The sequence below is a fragment of the Bubalus kerabau genome, chromosome 13 (assembly GCF_029407905.1).
Source record: "Bubalus kerabau isolate K-KA32 ecotype Philippines breed swamp buffalo chromosome 13, PCC_UOA_SB_1v2, whole genome shotgun sequence".
NCBI lineage: Eukaryota > Metazoa > Chordata > Mammalia > Artiodactyla > Bovidae > Bubalus > Bubalus kerabau.
This window is the reverse complement of record NC_073636.1, coordinates 70,672,027-70,691,516: the sequence shown is the minus strand read 5'-3', so window position 1 is coordinate 70,691,516 and position 19,490 is coordinate 70,672,027. Positions and strand designations below refer to the sequence as shown.

The 19,490-nt window shown below is 42.4% G+C and overlaps 1 protein-coding gene across 3 annotated transcripts in view; it reads left to right on the top strand.

The window, feature by feature from the left end:
* The window catches only part of CHD6 (chromodomain helicase DNA binding protein 6), a 199,757-nt gene that overhangs the window by 95,119 nt on the left and 85,148 nt on the right, over positions 1-19,490 (top strand). For all 3 annotated transcript variants that reach the window (XM_055545058.1, XM_055545057.1, XM_055545056.1), the window contains exons 6-10: positions 9,628-9,690; positions 10,542-10,600; positions 11,266-11,383; positions 17,190-17,276; positions 17,474-17,608. In XM_055545058.1, the coding sequence (XP_055401033.1) occupies positions 9,628-9,690; positions 10,542-10,600; positions 11,266-11,383; positions 17,190-17,276; positions 17,474-17,608 (462 nt within the window). The remainder of the gene's footprint in view (positions 1-9,627; positions 9,691-10,541; positions 10,601-11,265; positions 11,384-17,189; positions 17,277-17,473; positions 17,609-19,490) is intronic.

The following is a 19,490-nucleotide window of genomic DNA, read 5'->3' as shown; positions in this document are numbered from 1 at the left end:
TCTCATTTATCCCCACTCACCATTCTGTGAAATGTTTTTTGCTATTAAGACTGTGTTCCTTGGTATCCCAGATAGGCATCCTGCTTCCCCTGTACTGGTCCTTTCATCCCATGGGCACGTTTCAGCTTTCCTTCCTGTTTGCAGTCCTCTTATGAGCCAGCATCCTTTAGTGCCCAACTGAAAGAAAACACAGTATTTGAAAGTCAAGCTGTTCATGCTTTCTGCTCTCTTGCTGGACTTAGGGTTACTGTTGCACTGATTAGGATTTACCCCTGGCACATTTCTCAGAAAAATATGTTTTATTTTGCTTCCACTGAGAGCTAAGCCCCTGAGACTTGGCACTTTGTTTAATGCGACTTTGGACCTTCCATGGCACTTGGTAAATACTTAATGTTTTGAAAAGTGAGTTGTGTCTCACTAGAGGCTCTCCTTATTCTAGCTGAATAGAGTGAATCAGGTGGTTGGTTGAGGTTGGGAGTGATGTGAGTTGAAAATTTTTTCCCTAAGGGAAAAAATTAATTTCATGAGTTTCTGACATGAAATTGAATGAATTAAAATGGTCTTCTTTGACGGATAATTTGAGAAAATTCCAAGAAGTTGGGAACAGATGGCTGTTATGGAAGTGTGTTCGGCAAGCAGATTTAGTTTATATCTGTGTGTATCTGTATACACTGAGTGTTTATACACACATGATCATGCTTATGCACGGTCTCTGTTTAGGAAAAAGAAATCCTGATTTTCCAGTCTTCTTCATACTTTGATGTGTATTTTTGGTAACACTAGCCTCTTTTTTCCCTTTTATTAGGATAGAGTAAAAAAAAAAAATCTGTTGTCAGATTTTGATAACTATTGATTTTTTTTTTTAATTCTAGTGTTATCCCCTGTTCTTTAGTGCCAAAAAGCAAACTGAACTTTTATTTCAAATTCCTTAATTTTTACTTAAAAATTTTTCTATAACAAAGAATGCTTTAAGCCCTCCATCCTTTTAACCCTCAGAGTAAAGTTCTGAGCCTTCTTCATCCACATGTTAACGTTTCTGTGGATTGGGTCCTGGTTAAAAACTGAAGAGAAGTCAACATCTTCCCATCAGAAGCCATCTTTTTCTGCTGTTCATGGTAGGTAAGAAAAAGAGACTATTTGAAGGGACGCCCAATGGTTAAGAATCCACCTGCCAACGCAGGGGACATGGATTTGATCCCTGGTCCGGGAATTAAACTCCCACATGCCATTGGGCAACTAAGCCCATGGGCCACAATTTCTGAGCCCACTCTATCTAGAGCACATACTCTGCAACAAGAGAAGCCCCTGCAACGAGAAGCTCTCACTACAACCAGAGAGTAGCCCCTGGTCACTGCAGCTAGAAAAAGCCCATGCACTGCAACTAAGACCCAGTGAAGCCCCCCTCCCCAAATATATAGTCAAATAAAGAAAATTCTTTTAAAGAGAGAGAGCCTATTTGAAGTCACCTGCTGGTGAGGAGAGACAGTGGTTCTCTCAGCATGGGTGCACTCGTGTGAAGGCTTGCTTGTTCGTCTGGTTCGTACAGACTTGGAAGTAGGTAGGAAAGGTAGTTGGCAGTGATGAAAGTCTAAGGCTAATAGACATCTAGCTTGTTTCCGAAGCCTCTTCTGATTTGGCCAGCTGCTCTGGCTCTGTGTGCCCGTAGCACTTGCTCTATACTGCTGTTCCCATATTGCATTGTAAAATCTCTTAACATTACTTATTCAGAAATATTTATTGAGCGCCTACTACTTACTGTTGGGCACCAAGGACTGTTCTGAGTGCTGGAGATAACATCAGGGAACAAAAGAGCCAGAAGTCCCCGCCCTTGTGGAGGGAGCCTGTGGCATGCACACAGCCCATCTCCTCCTCCAGATGTTTGCCAGGTTTTCAGCCTACGTGGGGTGTCAGGCCAAAGGGCTAAGCTCAGAACTTCCAAAGTGTAGAAATAACTTGGGAGAGGCTGGTTATCAACCTGGAAAAAGTAAAATTGTGTAGTGTGTACATGGTGGTAAGTGCTATGGAAAAAAAAACATCAGAATAGGAGTGTTAGGCAATTCAAGAATGAAGGTTGCAATTTTAGATAGGGTGATCAGTGTTGGCCTCACAAAAGTAATACGTGACCCAAGAACTAAAGGAAGTAAAGGAGTGAGGGAGTCGTGTAGGGAGAAGAGCATTTCAGGCAGATGGAATAGCAGAGTCCTGAAGGTGGAAACGTGCCTGGTGTGTATGAGGGACAGAGAAGGAGACCTGAAAGGTGACATAGGAGGTGAGAGGCTGGGGACGCATTCCGTGGGCTTCTGAAGACCTTTGGGAGACTTTAGGTTTTACTTCTAAGTTGAAAGAAAAGCAGTTTAAGCAGTTTAAGCAAAAGGATGACTTAAATGAAGGGGCCATTCTGATAGTTGCGTTGAGAATAGACCAGTAGGACAGGCTGGGTAACAAAGTGACTACTTAAGAGATGACTGGGAATAATCTGGGTGAGAGATGAAGGTGGTTTAGACCAGGGTAGAAGCAGTGGAGGTGGTGAGAAATGTCTGGATTCTGAACATACTTCGAAGGTAAACTCAACAGGATCTCTTGGCTGATGAGATAGGGTGTGTGGCTCGAAAAGAGAGGAGTTGGGAATTACAGAATTTTGGAGTTGAACATCCAGAGGGATAGAGTTCTTTTTAATTCAGTTGTAAGAAAACTGTAGTTTGAAGGGGTAGGGTTGGTGGCTTGGCTAAGAGACTAAGAGTTTGGTTTGTGGACATCTGAAATGTGAAATATTTCTGAAATAGGTGCTGATGACAAATAACAGTTGGATAAAGGAGTCTATAATTATGGGGTTCTGAGCTGGATTAAATAACTATGGCAGTCCCAACAACATGCGCACATGCGAGTTACGTTGCTTCAGTCGTGTCTGACTCGTTGTGACCATATGGACAGTAGTCCATCAGGCTCCTCTGTCCATGGGATTCTCCAGGCAAGAACACTGGAGGGGATTGCCATGCCTTCCTCCAGGAGATCTTCCTGACCCAGGGATAGAACCTGCATCTCTTGCATCGACAGGCAGCTTCTTTATCACTAGCATCACCTGGGAAGCCCAGGATAAATAAATATGGCAGGCAAGACTCATATAGCCAGTATTTAAAACCATGAGACTGAATGGGATCACCTAGAGAATGAATATAGATAGAAAAGAAAGCCCCACAACTAGGCCCTAGGGAACTGCAGAAATAAGAGTTAGCGCTGGAGGATTCTATTTTCAGGTAAGAAATAGTCGGGCATGGCAGGCCAACACTCGCTGCAAGGGGGAAGAAAAAGTTAACTTGCAAAGAACATATTTTTAAAGACATCAGATAGCTGTGGAAGCAGTAAGAATGAGATGCAGTAAAATTCCAGACAGAGAAGAGCTCTTCCCTAGATGAGCTGACCATTGCTGACTGTTTTCTTCTCTGGAAGCATTCTGTAATTCCGGGCAGGGGCTGAGTACCAGGCTGGGCCCAAACAGAGACCTACTCTGGGTTGACGAGAAACATCTGACCCTGCTGGTGATTGATTATGCAGGGCTGATGAAATGATTGGGAACTAGAGGAATCCCCAAAGCACGGAGCCTTCTGCAGTTGACATTTGCTGAGTTCTGGGGTAGTACAAGAAGTGGGTGGCTGAACCGGAAGGCAAATTGAAATCTCACAGTCTTGCATTACTTAGGAGATAAAATCTCACTGAAAGGATGGGTCTACTGCAAAACAAAACTGACTCTCCCTTAAGAGAGATTGTTAACCTGCTTGGGATTGGAAAACTCAAGGCTGAGGAGTAAAAAGACCTGCCGAGCTTACAGTCAAGTGACTGTGGGCATTTGTTCTCAAGGAGTAGATCAAACAAGAGATGGACTGAGTCTTAACAGAATGGTGACCCAGTCCTGACCCAACAGAGCCTGATTGGACTGGACCAGTGGGACCCATTCCTTCTCCCTGTTCATCAAGGAGAAAATAGGAAGCATTTGGAGCTGCTGTGATTCTTTTGTTCACAATATTCACTGTACAATAAAAAATTATTAGACATTGAAAAGGCTGGGAAATTGACTAACAATCAGGAATATTAATGGAAGCAAAGCCCAGATGATCCAGATAATGGAGTTAGTAGAAAAAAAAAATTGAATTACTATGATTAATGTAATCCTCTATTTAAAGAAAATAGAGGAAATGATGGACAAAATAAGTTTTAAAGTAAAGAATTCCAACAGAGAATTGAAGCTATAAAGAGAATTAGATCAATGCTGTAAAACTGAAAATTTGTAAAATTCAAAGCACAATAGGTAAGTTTAAAAGCAGATTAGATATAATAGAAGATAAGATTAGTGACTTTGAAGACAGATCAGTAGAAAATTTCTAAACTGACACACAGAAAAATGAATGGAAAGAACAGAGCAAAGCATAAATGCATAGAGACCATTGGGATGCAGTGAAGAGGTCTGATGCTCTGATTAGCATCCTAGATGTAGAAAAGGAAAGGTCAGTCACTTAGTCATGTCCAACTCTTTGAGACCCCATGGACTGTAGCCTGCCAGTCTCCTCTGTCCATGGGATTCTCCAGAATGCTGGAATAGGTTGCCATTTCCTCCTCCAGGAGATCTCCACCCTGGGATCAAACCTGGGTCAGTGGACAGCCAAAAAGTCCCCAAAACTGATGGAAGATATTAATCAGTAGATTCAATGTTAGGTAACCCCCAAGCAGGAAAAACACACAAAAGAAAACCATACCTAGGCATATCTTAAACTGTAGAAACCAGATACTAAAAGAATATCTTATAAATCACTAGATAAAGACTGACAGCTAATATTATATTAAATGGTATAGTATTGAATGCCTTCCCTCGGAATTAACAAGTAAGAAAAAGATTCCACTATTCTCATTTATATACAGAAATACATTGGAGGTCCTGCACTAAGGAAAAGGCAGAAATACAGGCATGCTTTATTTTATTGTTCTTTGCCATGTTGCATTTTACAGATGCTGTTTTTTTGTTTTTTTTTTTTTGAAGTTTGAAGGTTTATGGTAACCTTGGATCAAACAAATGTATTGGCACCATTTATAATATACTAATATTACAATATACCTTTTACAGTATACTTATTTTATAAACTAGCAATATCAAATCAGGAATGGAAAATTATAAAAGGCCACTTATGATAGTATCAAGGTATTAGATACCCTGAAGTAACTCTCAAAAGATACATAAACCCTCTGTATGAAAAACATGGCTGAAACAAATGAAAGAAGCCCTAAGTAAATGGAGTGATATGTGACACGCATGTATTCAAAATTAAGCTATCTGGAATTCAGTCCCAGTCCAAATCTAGGCAGGGTGCTTTTTTGGTGGAAATTGACGATGGAAATACAGATCTACCCTATCCAAGGCGATCTTAAAAAGGAAGATCCCAGTTGGAAGACTTATAATCCATCCGTTGTAATCAGTTTACAAAAATGAAGACAGGGTAGTGTTGCCATAAGAACGCATAGACCAGTGGGCCAAAAATAGAGCTGTATGTGGCTACTGAGCCCTGGAAATAGCCTAGTTCGAACTGAGATATGCTCAACAAAGTACAGAATAGATTTTTAAAGATTCAGTATGAGAAGAAGAATGTAAACTATTTCATTAACAATTTTACATTGATTGCATGTTGAAATGATATTTTGGCTATGTTAATTAAAATATTGTTAAAATCAAATCCATCTGTTTTTAAATGCAGCTACTGTTGTTGTCATTCGGTCACTAAGTCATGTCCGACTCTTTGCGACCCATGAACTGCACCACGCCAGGCTTCCCTGTTTTTCTCTCTCTCCTGGAGTTTGCTCAAGCTCAAGTCCATTGAGTCAATGATGTCTTCCAACTGTCTTATCCTCTGTTGCCCCTTTCTCCTCTTGTCTTCAACCTTTCCCAGCGTAAATGTGGCTATAAGAAAATTTAAAACTATGTATGTGGCTTATTTGTGGCTTTGGTGGCAGCAAAGATTCGTTCCAATGGACATAAAAATACAAAAGAGGAAAAAAAGGTGAATCATAGAGAACTTCTCTTCGTCAAAAGACACATCTACAGTTTGAGAGGGCAAACTATAGATTGATAGAAAAAGTATAGATCATAACAGAGGACTCTTATTCAGAAATACAAAAAGATATAAACTTGCAAATATAAAGAATTCTTGACAAAAAAAAAAAGAACAATTTTTAAAATAGGCAAATGACTTGAATAGAAGCCTCATAGGGCCAATAAGCATATGAAAAGATGCTCAGCACCTTCTATTTATCAGGGAAATTAGGATTGTGAATTGTGAATTAAGGAGGGGATGTGAGAGTTGAACTGTAAAGAAAGCTGAGTGCTGAAGAATTGATGCTTTTGAACTATGGTGTTGGAGAAGACTCTTGAGAGTCCCTTGGACTGCAAGGAGATCCAACCAGTCCATCCTAAAGGAGATCAGTCCTGTGTTCATTGGAGGGACTGATGTTGAAGCTGAAACTCTAATACTTTGGCCACCTGATGCAAAAAGCTGAATCATTTGAAAAGACCCTGATGCTGGAAAAGATTGAGGGCAGGAGGAGAAGGGGACAACACAGGATGAGATGGTTGGATGGCGTCACTGACTCAAAGGACATGAGTTAGGGTAAATTCCAGGAGTTGGTGATGGACAGGGAGGCCTAACATGTTGCAGTCCATGGGGTCGCAAAGAGTCAGATGTGACTGAACTGAACTGAGTACACATCCATTGGAATGGCTGAAGTTTTCAGTACTCATGATATCAAGTCAGTTAGAACTCCCATGCACTGCTGCTGGATGTAAAAATGGTTGCAACTACTTTGGAAAAAGTTCTGACAGTATCCCTCAAAACTAAACATATAACCAACCTCATAACCTAGCGATTGCCTTCCTGTGTGTATATCCAGGGTAAGTGAGTGCATTTATATGAACATTGAAACCAACCCAAATATTCCTTAGCAATAGCATGGATAAATAAGTGGTGGGTAAATAAATAATTTATACAATAAAATACTGCACAGTGATAAGGAGAACAAAGCACATGCTATATGATTCCATTTGCATGAAACTTAATAACAGGCAAAACTAATCAATGGTGGTAGAAGTCTGAAGAGTGGTCATGTCTAGAAGGGGGCATGAGGATCTTCCAAGAATGTTGAAAATTTAATATAACTTTATCTCGGGGGGACTTCACTGTATATGTGTACATGTAAAATGTCGATAATTGCATGCTTGAGATCTCGGCGTGCTGTATGTGTGCCATACCTCAGTCACTTACAGCATTGTGTGGGTGTGCCTGGCCGTTCCCTGATGAAGACTATAGCGCATTTATTTCTGTAAGACCAGTACGTAAACTCAAAAGACATGCAGTAAATAACAGGGAAAGTTTAGGAAGGAAATGAAGTGGTAAGGAAGGAAGCTGGGTCATTAATCTAGTTTCCTTTAACCCGGACCCTGTTCCTTTGCTTGCTGTCCACTTGTCATAGTCCAAGCTCTGTTTGTTGGCTGCAAGATTGGGGTTGTGATTTTACTGCTCAGGAAAGGACATCTAGTTTGGGCCCTTCACTGGTAGCCATCTGGACAAGAGAAGTTAAGTCCAGGTATATGGAAAAAGAGGGAGGCTTTACTTATATGATATAGATCAAGAATAACCCTTTATCTTTCCTTTGTAATCCATCTGTCTTCCGTGTTATTTAGCATTCAACCAATATTCATTGATCACCCACTGTTGTCTGGCTTTCTCAAGGTATCTAGCTACACCAGTGAGTAAAACAAATAAGGATCCCTGCCATTACAGCCTAGCGTGATGGGAGAAGACGGCAACCCACTGTGAACTGCCGCCGCCTCCTTTTCTTGTGCATAAGAATCAAGCAGAGCAAATATACTTAGAGGAAATCAAAAGCCGAGTCTGTATCCAGCCCCAGTTCACTGATCTTCCGGTTGAGCAGTGGGAAAAGACTTGTCATTTTAGATTAACTTCACAATGCCATGTGTCCAGGGGGACATAATGAATATGCGTAGCCTTTGGGAGCATCTGTCAGCGCCTGCTGATTTCCATACTTCTCTTCCACCATCTGCCCTGCTCGTCGTTTTTTTTTACTATCAGTTTTCTGCGAAAAGCTTGATTTAAGTTCTTAGAAAATATGTTTTCTGTAACGGTATGACTTTGGGATAGTTGAGCCCTAGAATGGGTAGACTGAAGGCAATGATAATGCAGCACAAATCATCCTTTTGGAAAGTTCTGAGAAGGAACCCAACTAGTTATTCTGAGAGTTAGGGTTGGGGTGTGTGTTCTTTTCATGCACTGTTCTAAGTCTCATATTGTGATAAATGCTAGATCTGGAAAAGTCATATAGTGCAGTTGAAACCACTGAAATAAAACTGCTCAACTGAAATCTTAGGAAGAACGTTTAACAGGAGTGTTTTTGTAAGTTTATTGTTTATTTTATTTTTATTTTTTAATTTCTGTTTAATTTTATTTGTTTATCTTTAGTTGTAGCATGTGAATTCTTATTTGCAGCATGTGGGATCTAGTTCCCAGTGAGAGGGAAAAAAAGTGAAAGTCACTCAGTCATGTCCAACTCTTTGCGACCCCATGGACTGTAGCCCACGAGGCTCCTCTGTCCATAGAATTCTTCAGGCCAGAATACTGGAGTTGGTCCCATTCCTATCTCCAGGGGATCTTCCTGACTCAGGGATTGAACCTGGGTCTCCCACATTGCAGGCATATTCTTTACAATCTGAACCACCAGGGAAACCCTAGTTCCCAGACCAGGGATCAAACCTGGGTCCCCTGCTTTGGGAGTACAGACTGTTAGCCATCGGACTATCAGAGAAGTCCCAAGTTTGTTGTTTTTTTAAATGCAAATTTTTTTAAAATCAAGTACTCCTCTGTAGAGATTTCATGGAGATTAGAAAATGTTGATGTGTATCTAGGGTAGAAAGGAAGTAATTAAATTGTTTCCAGTTGGGATTTGTAGTCAAAGGATGATCAGTAAAACAGAAAGTGATTTCCAGGTACAGAGGGGAACAGTGATACCACTTAGTAGAGAATAGTTATGCCTTACATTTGCCTAACGCTTACTGTCCAAAAAATGTTTTCACATGCCATCTTATCCTCCCAGTAACCTAGTGAGATATGTATTTTTAATTCTTATTTTAATAGATTTGAAACTAAGAGATGTTAATTGACTTGCCCAAAGTCAACAGCTGGAAGGTGTCAGAATTGGGGCCTTCTGCTTCTGAAGCCCCCAGACTCTTTCATATTACGCCTTTCTGAAAATTTTATGCAGTAACATGTGAGCAGTTTGGGCAGAGAAGGGAGGTCCCAGGACCAATTTTAATAATGCTAAAGGCAGCTCTGAAGTCAAGAATCTGCAAAGCAGAGTAACTTCCCTGCTCACGTAGGAGGGGAAGCGGGAGGGTCGTGCACAGAGGTTAGACTCTACCATCTTTGCATCACTCTGAGCTGGCAGGATGGAGGCCTCTGTACTCAAAGGTGAACCTTTGGACCAAGTAGTATCTATTGTAGCATTTCTTGTAGAATTATTTCATGGCTTCTGTGGTGCCAGTAATCCACTCTCTCTCTCTCTCACCTCTGTCTTCAGGAGCCTCCAGAAGATGACGCAAACATCATTGAGAAGATCCTGGCATCTAAGACTGTCCAGGAGGTTGGTGGCTGATGTTTCTGGCTTGTGTGTCTCTAGCGCACATTATACCCTCTGTTAAAAGATGTCTCTGGAATGGTCCTTCTCAGCTGGACCGAGAGCTAGGCAGAAGCGCTTTTGGGCTAGTTGACACTTAGGTTTACCTCTGTAGAAGATTTTAAGACATGAAATTCTTAAATGTTTGAGTATGACCCCAAATTGATGTTTTTCTTCCCTGTGATCCTACTGATAGGTATTGACCTCTTAGTTGCCACAGCTCACTGAAAGTCATCAAAGACCCAAGAAGAAGAGATGGGGAAAGACTCCCAGTGCAAACACCTTTTCCTTTCCATGTCTTCAGGGCTGTCATAGGGAACTTCTAGAGAAAATCCCTGGTGTGAAAGAGCATAAGAACATAATGTCAGGGAGAGCATGGTTTCATTTTTACCTCGAGGATTTATGAGACTTCCTCGCTTTGAGTGAACCCCTCTGGAGTGTGTGGGGAACAAGCAGGGGGTCGGGGGAGGGTAGGACGAGTTGGCAGGGACACTGGAAATGCATGTTCTCACTTTCACAGCAGCTCTCAGAGCCCTGGGCCAGTTGGGGTTTTTCAGCTGAGTGCCCTCCTAGCCCAGATCTCAGAGTGACACCAGGAGGATTTTTTTTTTTTTTTTAACGTTGTAGCTTAGCTGTGTGTTCAGCCTTTAGAAAGTCTGCTCCAGAGCTGCCAAAAAAAAACCGACCTGGTAAAATACAAATATCCTCGAGAAATATGTTCTAAATGAAGAAGGAGCGCTTGATTTACCTTTTTCGTTTGGTACTTAAAGAGTGGTCCACAGGGATCTAGGCTGATAACGGCTTGCTTTGGGTTACAGGTCCACCCGGGAGAACCCCCATTCGACCTGGAGCTGTTCTATGTCAAGTATAGAAATTTGTACGTCTGTTTAATGTATTCTTTGTATTTGGATGTTATATGACTAAAGTGTCTTTCCCTCATCCCATCATTATCTTCTATATTTTCCAAGAATGGCCCCTAAGGTGTGACTCACAGACCTCAATTGGCTCAAGTTCACCTTAGGGGGCAGTGCCCAACTTTGTGTATAGAGTCACCTGGAGAAATTTTTAAAACTACTGAAGCCCTTGCTGCCCTCAAGGCCAGTTGACTCCTTCTCTGGGTATAGTTCCCAAGGGTTGACGTGTTTTAAAAACTCCCTGTGCAGTTCCTGTTTGCACACAATGTGGAGAATCACAGTCCTATAGCCTATACTTTTCTGCTCTCTTGCATTTTCCTTTTTTTCTCTGCTTGTGCCCACTTCCACTAATGTGCATGAATGCTAGCCTCCCTATACCTGCCCTGCCTCCAACCATGAGCCAGTTTCTCTAGAAGCCACAGAGTGACCAGTTGCTTGGAATTGCTGTCTTGTCCTGGTTCAGTTTTTGTCCTGAAGGGCAAGGCCCTTCTAAGTCCAGTCTCCAGCGGTTCCACAGCAAGCCACTCAGCTGCTGCTATGGTAGATGGTCACCCTGGTTAATGAAACTTTAAAGTCTGATTATTTGCTGGTTCTACACTCGTCTCACAATCTGTATGTCTTTGGATAGTTCCTACTTACACTGTAAATGGGCCACAATGGAAGAACTCGAAAAGGACCCTCGCATCGCACAGAAGATCAAGCGATTTAGGAATAAGCAAGCCCAGATGAAGCACATTTTTACTGAGGTGAAGCATTACTTATTAATTTGATCACTGCTTTTCCTGCAGTATTAGATCCCAGGTTTAAGTTTCTTTAAGTTGAAGTCCCATGCAGATCTATTGCTCAGGCGTGCCCTGATTTGAGATGCAAGTTGTCTAGATTTAAGTCAAAGAAAATGGAATAAGGCTCAAACTTTACAAATGATAACTCCTAAGGATCTGCATCTTGGTTACATTCTAGGCAAAAGGAATATGTTCACAGTTTTTTCATTTCCTTCCTCCCCCTCCCCAAAAGGGTAATTCCAAGAATTAATGCTTGGGTGTAAAATAGAAACAAAGCCAAAATGTTAGAAAATAAGTAAATAAATATATCAACTTGGGAATTTCTAAGTGTAGTAAGAGGAAGGATTGATGGATTTGGATATCAAAACATCTTTAGTGTCTATAAATTGGAAAATAACCACAAATCTTAAAGTAAGTACATATGTACATATATGTATTTCCTAACTGTATCCATGCATACCTACATACAACTGGGCTTCTGTGGTGGTTCAGACAGTAAAGAATCTGCCTGCAATGCAGGAGACCTGGGTTTGATCCCTGGGTCGGGAAGATCCCCTGGAGAAGGGGCTGGCAACACACTCCAGTACTCTTCCCTGGGAAATCCCATAGACAAAGAAGCCTGATGCGCTACAATAGTCCATGGGGAGTCAGATGTGACTAACGCTTTCACTTTGGACTTCCCAGGTGGCACTAGTAGTAAAGAACTCCCCTGCCAGGAGCCATTAGAGATTCGGGTTCAATCCCTAGGTTGGGAAGATCCCCTGCAGGAGGGCATGGCACCCCACTCCAGTACTCTTCCCTGGAGAATTCCATGGACAGAGGAGCCTGGCAGGCTGCAGTCCATAGGGTCACGAAGAGTCGGACACGACTAAAGCAACTTTCCATGCATCTACGTATAAGGCATGCATTCTTATCCAGTATGGAAACCTTACTTATATTTGCATAGACACAGACATGATACACACTCATATACATATGACAAAAGCTTTAATGATAAAAAATGCTCTTATAATTCAAAAAGGAAAATACATAGAGACATAGGCATAAAAAACAGATGTATGGATACAGGGAAGTGGGATGGATTGGGAGATTGAGGTCGACAGACATACACTGCTGTATATAAATAGGTAACTAATGAGGTCCTATGGTATCGCACAGGGAACTCTATTCAGTGCTCTATGGTGACCTAACTGAGAAGGAAATCCAAAAAAAGAGGGGATTTATGTATATGTGTAGCTGGTTCACTTTACAGTAGAAACTAAAAATTGTAAAGCAACCATATTCCAATAAAAATTAAGAAAAAAAGAAAAGTACAAAATCCTAAATGGAAAAAAATGGACAGATTATTGGGGAATTCAGGAAAGAGGGGGAAATTATTTACTAATCATACCAAAAAAAAAAGTAATCAATTTCATTAGCAGCCAAAGAAATGCAAATCTTGTAGTTTTCACTTACCAAATACTGGAAGGTTTTAGAAATAAGCATCATCCATTGCTGGTGAAGGTGTGTGGAAAAGACCCTCTTGTCATCACAGCTGGGAGCATAACCTAGGATGCCCTCTCAGGAGAGCAGGTTGACATATGTCAAATGCCTCGGTATTTGCATAGCCCTTGTCCCAGCAGTTCTAATTCCATCATTTATTTTTAAGGAAACTATCAGATCTTGGAGCAAAGACTTAGCTATGATAAACAGTTTATGTTGGTGAAAAATTGAAAACAAGCATAACGTTAGGTAACAAATACTATTAAATTATGATACATTTCACAGAGTGTAGTACTGCGCAGCTAGTGAAAGTGATACTGGAGGACGATTATTAATGTCAATAGGAAGGGGCTTAATGTTGTAAACTATTGTTAATTGAAAACGTTAGGCTCCTACAGCATGTGAGAGTTCCATTTTGGGGATGGTTGTTCTTCAGTCGCTTAGTTGTGTCCAACTCTTTGGGAACCCATGGACTGCAGCACGCCAGGCCTCTCTGTCCTTTACCATCTCTTGGAGCTTGCTCAAACTCATGTCCATCAAATCAGTGATGCCATCCAACCATCTCATCCTCTGTCATCCCCTTCTCCTCCTGCCTTCAATCTTTCCCAGCATTGGGGGTGAGAGTGGGAGGTGGGTGTGCAGGGGCGAAGAATCACCATAATAATGCTTAGAAAATGTCTGATTTTATGTAAAAACACTGACCTAATTTTCTCTATTCAGTAGGATCGTGGTGATTTCTATTTTCTTTAACATGTAATTTTTCAATCTTATACAGACAACTTACGAAGAAAAAACAATATAAATTATTTTTTAAATGTAGTCACAAATACGTGACCTTAAGAGTGCACTCAAATGCCATCAAATCATAGCAAACTGCCACACATAACTTACCAGTTCATTGTTCGCATGGTGCTCCTTTTCCCGCAAATGCCAAAAACCTATTTTAGGACAGTGTCAGTAAGTGTTCTTTTTGTCCCAATATGGAGTCCTTTCTCTTTAGCTTCAACGTTTGGCCCCAGGCCTCTCCGGGCTCGTTGTAAAGCCTGTGAGAACTGTTTTTTATGGCATCATTCCTCTGATAGAGCATCAGGGAAAGGAAGGGCTGGAATTGGAAAAGCCGTCCTGAAGCCCTGTTGGACGCTCTCCCTGGGTTCCCAGAACATCGCACTCACACCTCTGTTTTAGCAAGGATTTGCAGCGTAGTGACTTGTTTACAGGTCTGGGTCTGCCATTCTGAGCCCTGTGAGACAGACAGGGCCTCGCCTTCCTTGTGTTTCTCTCCAGGACACCAGACGCAGGCTCTGTGCTCAGTCACTACTTGGCTGTGCCCAGGCTGGTGAGGAGGGTTGCCTGCTTAGACCCTGTAGCACTTCCTGTCTCCCTGGAATAAAGTCCAGACTCCTCAATGCAGTCTATGAAGCCCCATGAGTCTAGTTTCTGATTTATGCCCAAGGGAGTGATTTTTTTTTCTTCCCTTGGTTGGGTATTGAAAGAGAAAACTGTGTTAGGATGTGTAGAAATACCATAGTGGGAGTCCCTGGTGAGATCCTGGTGAGAATGGACAGTTATGGGAGGAGATTGGAGGCCACTATGAGAGGAAGGAAAATTGGGAAGTAGTTGCTATAACGCTGTCTTCGGTCTTGACCTGGTCGACAGTTTTACTCATAACTTGCATAAATGATATTCTTGTAAATAATAACCTAGTTCTGAATAGAGCTTCTTCATACACATTACTTCAGCTGCTTTATGAGGTAGCCAGGGACACGTGTGAAGGAGAGTCAGGCTAGAAGGCTGAGCGTTTCCCACACCCCACGGGGCCGAAGGCCTGTTAACCCCTGACTCCTCAGCACCAGACCCAGCACTGGGAGAATGAATGAAGGAATCCAAGTTCAGGTTCACCTGGACAGGCAAGGATGAATTAAATCATGCAGATGGCAATAAGTAAATGTAATGGCTCACATTGGTATTGTAAACATCTTTACAACTTTGGAGTGGGGAAGATGACTGGATGGCAGCTCAAGGGACAAAGTTTACTGTGAACCAAGAGCTGATGGCTCAGTGGTAAATAGTCCGCCTGCCAATGCAGGAGACCGCAAGTTCGGTCCCTGGGTTGGGAGGATCCCTTGGAGAAGGAAATGGCAACCCAGTCCAGTATTCTTGCCTGGGAAATTCCATGGACAGAGAAGCCTGGTGGGCTACATTCCATGGGGTCACAAAAGAGTTGCTTCAGACTGAGCGACTGAACAACAACAGCAAGAGTAGGGTGGGGCTTAAAAGGTGCCAGTAATCCTAGATGGCACCCTGCTTGCCATGCTCTGTTCTCTCCTGAGTATTGTGCTGATGTGGGTACTGGGATTCAGTGAGAGACTTTGTAAAGCCTAAGGGCAGCTGGGGAAGGACTGTTAACAGTGGGCAGAAGCATGTCTGAGTGATCGAGAGCAAAGGTGGACAGTGGATGCCCAGTGCTGGCGCCCCCCAGCACCCACACCCACAGGTGTCCACGCACTGCTGAACGCCCTTGGGCCAACTGAATAGCTCCTCTGCACTCAGCATCCTTTGTTTTCGTAAATCAGAAATCCTCCTAACCCTCACGATACCCAGGAGGATTAAATGACACAGTGTTGATGAAAGTGCTTGGCATGGTGCCCGCCCCACGGTCACTGCTCCACAAAGGTTAGCTCTGCATCATCGAGGGATCTGGAAACATGGCATCTGAAGAACACTGAACACCTGGGGTGGGGAGGTATTCAGATAGAGAGGAGAGAATCACTTGGCTACTGCTTCTATAGAAGAAGCAGTTCACTCCAGTGAGTCACAGTTCCAGGAGGAAAATTAGGCAGTAATTTGATAGTGATAATGATAAAGATCGTGATGCTACTACTGAACAGGCAGAGGTAAAGCTGTCTTGGCAGTGGGTCAGGTCTCAGAGGGCAATAAATTCCTGAACACAGGAATAATTGAATCCGAGGGTGGATTTGCCAGGGTTGCTCTAAGAAGTGTTCCTGTATAGATTGGAAGGTGAAACTATATAGCTCCTAAAGTGCCTTCTAGCTTAAGGGGCAGTGAGAACACCCCTGCAGTTCAGAGGAGGGCTTCTGGGCAAGAAAGACCTGGGTAAGCGTTCCGGTCCACGTGGCTTTGGGACCCTGGCCACAGGACGTATTTAACCTCTCTGAGTCAGTTCTCTCATCTCTAAAGTATTTACAGCACTTACTGCACCATAAAGTAGTTTAGAGGCTTACACGAAATCACTGGACACACACTGAATATTTCTAAATCTTGCTTATTACTGTTCTTATAAGTATACTTTGGGGAGGGGGGCCGGGGCGGGAAGCATGGTCTATTTAACCGTAAACAAGTCCTAAGAGTACAGCTCAATGAACTTTTACAAAATAAACACTCCTATGTAACCACCACCTAGATCAAGGAATAGAACATTATCAGTATCCCCAGAAGCTCCCCTCATGCATCCATCCAGTTAGTAACTGTTATTGGTGTGAAGAAGAAAAAGAAACTGACATTCCGGATTTCCGTGAGTTATCTCTGGAAATCCTCTTTGTGCTGGTTTTTGCTCAGTACTTAATAACCCTGGAGGAGGGCATGACAACCCATTCCAGTGTTCTTGCCTGGAGAATTCCATGGACAGAGGAACCTGGCAGGCTATAGTCCAAAGAGTCAGACACGACTGAGTGACTTAGCATGCATGCATTGAAATGACCAATAGGAAATCCTTACCCGTGGTGCAACCTGGAAGGTGTGGTTGTGCCTTTAAATGTAGTCCTGAAGGGCAGGATTTGGGGACAGTGAGAAAAGTTGGTGAGTTGACTTATTTAAGCAAACCTCCTTTTTTTTGTTGTTTTTTTAATTTATTGGAATGTAATTGCATTACAGTGTTCTGTTACTAAGACAGCCTCTACAATAAGTAGTGCTTGGGAAACTGGGCAGCTTTATATAAAAGAATGAAGTTAGATTACTTTCTAATATCATACTCAAAAATAAATTCAAAATGGATTAAAGACCTCAGTGTAAGGCCAGAAACTACAAAACTCTTAGAGAACAACTTAGAACAGTCTTGGACATAAATTGCACCTAGATCCTCTTGACCCACTTCCTAGAGTCATGGAAATAAAAATAAACAAATAGGACCTAATTAAACTCAAGCAGACCTTTTCATTCTGCATTCCCTGATAGAGCCCAGGGTGGGGGGGATCACTTAAAGATAAAACACTGGATGCTGGGCTGGCAGGAAGGGAGTCACTTCTTAGCTCTTCTTTCCCGTTTGCCTTAGCCTGACGAAGACTTGTTCAACCCAGACTATGTGGAGGTTGATCGCATCTTAGAGGTGGCCCATACCAAGGATGCAGAAACCGGAGAGGTGGGTATTTCTGTTTTAACTCTTCTAAAGTGTCTTCCTTGCTTGTCTCGTGTTTTGCTTGTTTTGTCAACACGTGGCCTCTGTTTTAATGGCCTTTGTGTGCTGTGTCATAGGGAGGGTTTCCTAGATCATCAGTACAGGATCGATTTCTCTAATGTAGTAGGAAGAACATAAGTGCCTCTCCCATTTGCCACCAGGAGGTGACGCATTACCTGGTGAAGTGGTGCTCACTGCCTTATGAAGAGAGCACTTGGGAACTGGAGGAGGACGTGGATCCTGCCAAAGTTAAAGAATTTGAATCTCTGCAAGTGCTCCCTGAAATCAAGCACGTGGTAACGTACCCATGTCACTATCTCGGGTGTCTCTTGTAATGCGATGATCCGGGGTGTCCCCCAGGCGGTTCCCCCGAGTGGTTTCTGTGGCATCTTACCGTTGGTTGTGCCCATTGAAACTGGGGTTCAGAGTATGTTTCTGCCCACATCATACTTTGCTAGCACTGGGTCAGCTTTAGGTCTGGGCTCTAGTTTGATGGATGTGACATTTAAGAAGCTTGCTTATGAGTTGTTTTCTTGGTGTATGGCTGTCAAGTGGGGTCAGTAAGATAGAAGGTGTAAGAAATGCCTGGCTTGGGAAAGAAGCTCCATAGGTTGTTGGTATCTTTTTTGTTTCCTGTTTCTTATCTCTTTCTCCGTCAGTGATCTCTTTTCTTTGGTTTTATCCTTTGCTTTTACTCAGAATATTCTTAAAGGGAAGAACTGTCCTTTATCAAAAGATCCCTAGGACTTGGCAGAGAAAACATAAGTTTTCCATATGTGTTGAATTGGTTAGTTTTTCTGATTCTGGCTTATTACCACCAAGCTGCAGAAATGTCATGGGGTACCTAGTAATTAAAAAGAGGCAGAATTGGGATAGGGCTCAGTTAAGGTGTAACTAATTTGGGAAGAGAATCAGAGATGTTAAAGAATATGGCTAAAGACTGGAATGATCAGTTTCTGTTTTTTTTTCTAAGTCACTTTTTTTTTTTTTGGCCACACTGTATGGCGTGCAAGATCTTAGTTCCCCACTGCTGCTGCTGCTAAGTCACTTCAGTCGTGTCCGACTCTGTGCGACCCCATAGACAGTAGTCCACCAGGCTCCCCCACCTCTGGGATTCTCCAGGCAAGAACACTGGAGTGGGTTGCCATTTCCTTCTGCAATGAATGAAAGTGAAAGTGAAGTCGCTCAGTTGTGTCTGACTCTTAGCGACCTCATGGACTGCAGCCTACCAGGCTCCTCTGTCCATGGGATTTTCCAGGCAAGAGTACTAGAGTGGGTTGCTGTTGCCTTCTCCCTTAGGGATCAAATCTGTGCCCCCTACAGTGCGGGTGCAGAGTCCTAACTACTAGGCCACCAGGAAATCCCACCTCCCTCCCTCCCAAGAAAATCACATTTTTATATGAAAAACTGTTACCCAGTTCCTTATTGTTGTTTTTATATCGCTTGTCTTAATGACTAGAACATTCTGTCCCTAAAAGCTATTTGGTTAAAAATTGGTTGCTTGTAGGTAAAATAACAGACTTTTGGGAGAGCAAGACAGAGTGTCAGTAACGACTTTGCAAAGAGAGTAGCAGTCATTTAATAGTCAAGACCCACCTTGGAGACTCCAAATATCAATTCTCTTTTGAATTTAATAATAGCCACTGAAGGTTTTGGAGCCCTGGGGTAGGTGCTTGCCTGTCATCTGTGATACCACTGAGGAGCCAGCCAGACCAGGCATCGGAAACTTCTAGCTGATTTCAAGTCTCATCCTTAGATCACTGAAGTTTCTGGGCAGTAGGTGACATAAAACTAAAACCTGGAGAAAGCAGGAAGACCCAGAGGAGGGACTGGATTAGTGTGTGATGCCTCTGTATCTGGAGTGCTACCAGGGCAGCAAAGTAGAAACCTGCAGTGAAAGTCTATTCTACAGTATCTGTGATGCTAAAAGTGAGCCCCTTCAGTCTCTAGAGATGAGGAACATTCTGGAATATTCCCCATAGTGTCGGGTAGAGTGCCATTAAAATGAGTGACGTGAGCTTCAGGAAGCCAGGCTGAATGATTCCTAGGCGATAACAGTGTAATTTCTTTAAGGGAACAGAGCAAGAGAGTTTATATGAGAATATCTTGGCTTAAAAGCTTTCTCTTTAAAATTATTTTTTTGACGTAATGAATTATTTCCCCTTACATTTCTAAAAG